At 57.7% G+C, this 5,671-nt stretch overlaps 1 protein-coding gene across 1 annotated transcript; it reads right to left on the reverse strand.

Moving 5' to 3' along the window:
• On the reverse strand, nt 1–4,193 carry DICSQDRAFT_137936 (uncharacterized protein). Its single transcript, XM_007367218.1, has 5 exons — nt 1,985–4,193; nt 1,219–1,931; nt 346–1,111; nt 122–289; nt 1–66 (listed from the first exon to the last, which is right to left on the reverse strand). The coding sequence occupies exons 1-3, from the start codon at nt 2,600–2,602 to the stop codon at nt 955–957; spliced, it is 1,488 nt and encodes a 495-aa protein (XP_007367280.1). The 5' UTR covers nt 2,603–4,193; the 3' UTR covers nt 1–66; nt 122–289; nt 346–954.
• Nucleotides 4,194–5,671: the final 1,478 nt, after the last annotated feature.

The following is a 5,671-nucleotide window of genomic DNA, read 5'->3' on the forward strand; positions in this document are numbered from 1 at the left end:
GCGCATATCATCAGCCACTCGCTCACAGCAGATGTGGGAGGTATGACTCGGAGTGCGCACGACAAGGTCCGTTTGTATGCTATTGCGTTGTCCATAATCTAACAGACCGACATGCAAATAGTTGCAGTGGGCTTCTTCTGCTGCTGCCGTTCTGGATCGTTTCGCGGGTATCGAGATCAAAAGCATTCTACGCAATCTAGATGTGCATAACCCATTGAACGCGTTTATGACGTCTCATGATCCACACGTCCGATTCGACGGGCTGGACATGTGGTTGACACCCTCCAAGGCACGTCCTTTGTTTGTGAACTGACAGCGAGACACGCCAATGTAATTGTCCCTCAGGACGGCCAAGGGAACATAATCGCAAACACCTACCGCGCAGCGATCCCATAATTTATTTCGCAGGTATTGTGTCCGAGGTCCGATTTCACGACTCGACTCATGAAGGCGAGGAAGTCCCACCTCCAAGTCCAGTACTCCTCGGCATACATGCTGCGTGTGCTCGGATCGCACACATGTCCGGCGTGGCGGAGGTTCTCGACGAATTTTACAAAGATGATGACGAGCGAACGAGTTTGTCTCGTAGCGCGTGGGATATGTCCTTCAACCCTTCCGGCGTTGCGGTTCTGGAGCGTGCATCGAGGAGGGTCCAGGTCGGTGGTGCTTAGGCCTCACAGCATGCTCTCGTTGTTCTCCCACATGTTTGCAACACTCTAGCAGTCTTCTCTCGCTTGTGAGCATTGTGAGATCTTCTGGACGAGTACTGATTCCAGTCAGCTCCGAGATATTGGATGCGTCGACTGTCGCTTGACAAATTGGGGCGGAGACGGAGGATATATTCACAGTGTCGCAAGACTGACATATAACTATACAAGGTCGTGCTGTGTGCACTAGGACATTGAAATCTCTACGAACGGCAGCAGGAGACGATATGTAGGAAGACCCGACCTCCTATACGTCGTACGCCACACGTGCACCGACCCACGGATACGGATAATTGTGCTGATAGAAGTTGCGCACGGTGCGCCGATCCCCAAGGCGTGGGATCGTCGCATACGACGCCCCGAGCACGACCTGGTGCTTCCCGTCGAAGAAGTCCGACGAATACCTGCAAATTCGAATGTGGTTAGCCCAAGCCCGGAAACCGTCCCACACGCCGCAAACCACCGCCGCCAGACACGGCGGTGGCCAAGAGCATCCACACGCTGCACTCACCCTGGGAAGATTCCCGTCCCCACAAAGCCCGGGTGGGCGTCGAGCGCCGTCGCCGTCCACTCCCACACGCCTCCATTGGACCCGCGGCCCCCGTCGATCTCCTGCAAACCTGCAGTGGCAGGCAGCGGGTGCCAGTGCCTGAACCCCGTGTTCGCGCCCTCCTCGTAGCCGACCTGGTACGCGTCCAAGAACAGCCGGAGCTCCGGCTCGGTCGGGATCCGGCCGCCCTTGTGCGCCGCGTACTTCGCGAGGTCGTCGTACGCCGTCAGGACCGGCCAGTGCTTTGCGTGCGCCATGGGCACGGGCCCGTAGAGCGTGCGCACGCGCACCTCCCCGTCCTCGGTCTGCGCCCAGCTCGCGGGCATGTCCACGACGTCTTTCCCGGGCCCCTGCCAGAAGGCGAGAAACTCCCCGTTCGTGACGGGTCGCCACTCGACGCGGAACGCGCCAACGTGCACGGCGCGCGCGGGGCTCTCGTTGTCCCACCCGAACTCGTGCGCGCCGACGTCGTGCTCGAGCGCGGGGAGGAGGTCGTCCGGTTCCTGGTCGTCGTGGCCCATTGTGATCGTCGCTGGGCCGAGCGTGACGGTGGGCGTCGTCGGGGCGGGGATGGCGTCCCACTGTGCGGCTAGGGCGGGCCATGGGGGCGGGGCGAAGCCGGGGGGCGGAAGCATACCCGTACCGGCGCGCTGGATGAGCATATAGAGGAGCGTCTACAACGCTTCTTCGTCAGTACTAATGTCAGCAGGGGGCACGAAAGGCCTACCTCGATGTGGAACCCGTCATGCTCGTGCACCATGACCATCGTCCGCGCGAGCCTCCGCGTCAGCGCCCGCTCTCCGCTCTCCACCTCCGCGAAGATCCTCTTGATGACCTTCTCCCGCACCTCGTCCCTATACGCCAACACGTCCCCAATCACCGGCCAGTCCTCGTCCCTCTCCGGTACCTCCGAATGGCTGTGACACCTCTCCGGGTCGTCCACGCTCGGGTCGATCCCGCGCTCAAACGTCGTCAGGTAATGCCTCGGCCCGACTTCCCGCTCTCCGATGACCCTTGACAGCAAGATGTTCGCGAACGTCGGCAGGTGCCCGATGTAGAACAGTGGCTTGTGCCGGAGGTCGATCGGCTTCGAGTGTAGCAGCTCGGAGGGGATCATCCCGAGCGTGATTAGGTCCCAGATCGCCCACGCGCGCGTGAACTCGGCGAGCGAGGGGAGCGTGTATGGGTTCGCGATGGGGTTGGGCGCGCTGCGCGGGGTGCTGGAGAATGGGGGAAAGGTGAGCGGGGGGCGCTCGAGGATGTACAGGGTTGTAGTGGTATTGGCGGAGCGGGAGGGAAGGCCGATGATTGAGCGGAGGCCGGCTTCGCAGAAGAGGTTGAGCATTGTGGCGTGGGGTGCCTATGAGGTGGGAGGTGGTCAACGAGTTGTGCTCAATTGTGATCAATGGTAAGGTTGTGTCGTGACTTACCAGCTTCGAGTCGCACTGGACAGTGTCCAACGCGATGCTCGGCTTCTTGTCGATAGTTGCAATGACATCTTTGGTCTTGTAGTATATGGCCTCAGAGCCATTGTCGTTGGACACGACGCGTTCCCAACGTGCATCGTCAACGACGGCCATGTCCCCCAGAACACCTGCGGCCTCCTCGAGCACAGGCTTCACAGCACCGGCACCTTTGCAGAGCAAGACGCGGTCACTGCTGGCCTTAGCAAGGAGACCATCGAGGAACGCCTGAGAGGCGTCATGGAGGACGAGGAAGTACGAGCCAGCTAGCTCGGGAGGGGGAGTAGAGGGCGCCGTAGATACGGCGGACCCGTAGGAGTCGCAAGATGAAGTAGGAGAGGAGGAGCGCATAACGGTGAGTATCGCGGGCGGACGTGTATTGAGGAATGGGTCGCGGATGTATGATTCGCACTGTTCTGCAGGATAATCTGAGGGTGCAAAGTCTTATATACGGCGTAGAACAGGCTATGTACATGCGAGGAACCCGGACACCGCGCAGTACATACGGCAAGAACATACGTAGACTAACGCCCCAACCGATCAGCTCTCGAGGCGACGGCCAACGGAGGGTCCTGGATTACGCGTCGGATGTCGCTCATGAGATAGCACAGCAGATTAGACGGCACCTCAATGGCTGTTCGCTTGGTGTGTCGCGCCTCGACTCCGTCGCCCAGCAAAACAATCAACATGCTGCCCCACGTGTGATGGAGCTCCAGTAATAGCGATTGCTCAGTTCGACAGTGTTCCAATGTACGATGTTGAGAGGTGATTGGCAAGCAGGCCTAGGACGATCTCCCGACCCACGATGATAAGGGGCGCCGCGTGGTTGGCTGTCCAGCTCGATGCGCCGAGGGACCATCCGTCGTCAGAATAGGCGCCATAGATGCGGGAAAGGGGGTGCCATGGACGATTGCGCCTTGACAACTGTACAGACACAGAGCAATGACTCACAGAATAGTAGGCGAACCAGAGGATCGGAGCAAAAGGAACCTGGTTTCTTGAGCGAACTCCGCGAGTGGAGAGCAGCCGTCACGGGTTGTAGGATGTTCCGGACGGGGTGCATTCTTGTGATCGAGACGCCATCCAAGACGTAAGGGTGAAATAAGCCAACGAAGGGAGGGCCGCGAGGCGCAACGAGACCCCGAGGAGTGTGAAGGAAATGCTGGATAAGCTAGCTGGCACCTGCAGGGACAAAGAGATAAGAGAACGACACCGGTACGATGGATTCAGATAGACAGGCTATAGAGAGAGGCTGCACACGGTCCTTTAAACACACATCCCCTCGCACGACTACCCCCAATAGCTCCGTGGGCGCACGGTCCGCTGAGACCGGGAGAAGTGGTAGCGAGACGAGAACGCGGAAAGGTCGACGACGACGTCTTGCTTCGACTGTATGGGCAAGGACGATGGAGCAGACGACGACGAGGAAGAGCAGGCACTGGAAAGAAGAGATGAGATGAGAGTACGAAAGCGAGCCGTGCTGCAATCCGTGCAGGATTAATATTCAGATCTTGAGGCCACTGCCCGCGATGGCGTGCTCCTTGCGCAATCTCAGTCACGTGCTTGGGAGCGCCACAAACGGATGTGTACGGGACGAGGTGCGCGTGTCCGGCTCACAAGTCGTACCTTGTAACAGCAGGTGAGCGGCCCCAATCCGTCGACCTCGATCCAGAGTCCGCAACACTGAACTACAACTTGATGCAGAGTGCCAACCCCCACCGCCAGTACCCCAAGCTGGCCTCGACCCAGCTCAACCATGTGCACTTATATGTAACTCATGCTACGCTGCGAATATATTCTCCGTCTCCGCCCTGGTCCCGGAGCTGGCATGTATAACAGAAGATCTACAAACAGTGCTCACAAGCGAGAGAAGACAGCTAGAGTGTTGCAAACATGTGGGAGAACAACGAGAGCATGCTGTGAGGCCTAAGCACCACCGACCTGGACCCTCCTCAACGCACGCTCCAGAACCGCAGCGCCGGAAGGGTTCAAGGACATATCGCATGGGCTGCGAGACAAACCTGTGCGCTCGCCATCATCCCTGTAGAAATCGTCCAGGACCTCCGCTGCGCCGGACATGTGTGCGATCTGAGCACATGCAGCATGTATGCCGAGGATATAGCAATGTAACTCAGCATGCGTTATACGCGGGACTAGTATATTTGTAATACCTATAGCAATGTAACTACAGCGTATTAATCAGTATGAGTAAGTAGAATAAGTAACAAGCATATGCTCACCTCAGCACGCGTTATACGCGGGACTGAGGTGAGCCAACGTGAATCGAAAGAGTTAAGTACACATTTGTAACAATACGTCCGTACTACAAGATGAGTGAGACGTGGCATTCGTAAACAAAACGGGGTGAATCCGCCAAGGCGGGACAAGGCGGGACAAGGCGCGTCAACGGCGCGACAAGACTTGTCCGCCCGAAACACGGCCGAGGCTCGCACCACGCTTGCCTCGCCGTACGCACTCCAACAGAGGAGTACTGGACTTGGAGGTGGGACTTCCTCGCCTTCATGAGTCGAGTCGTGAAATCGGACCTCGGACACAATACCTGCGAAATAAATTATGGGATCGCTGCGCGGTAGGTGTTTGCGATTATGTTCCCTTGGCCGTCCTGAGGGACAATTACATTGGCGTGTCTCGCTGTCAGTTCACAAACAAAGGACGTGCCTTGGAGGGTGTCAACCACATGTCCAGCCCGTCGAATCGGACGTGTGGATCATGAGACGTCATAAACGCGTTCAATGGGTTATGCACATCTAGATTGCGTAGGATGCTTTTGATCTCGATACCCGCGAAACGATCCAGAGCAGCAGAAGAAGCCCACTGCAACTATTTGCATGTCGGTCTGTTAGAATATGGACAACGCAATAGCATAGAAACGGACCTTGGCTCGTGCACTCCGAGTCATACCTCCCACATCTGCTGTGAGCGAGTGGCTG

The sequence above is a fragment of the Dichomitus squalens genome, assembly GCF_000275845.1.
Source record: "Dichomitus squalens LYAD-421 SS1 unplaced genomic scaffold DICSQscaffold_23, whole genome shotgun sequence".
Taxonomy (NCBI): Eukaryota; Fungi; Basidiomycota; class Agaricomycetes; order Polyporales; family Polyporaceae; genus Dichomitus; species Dichomitus squalens.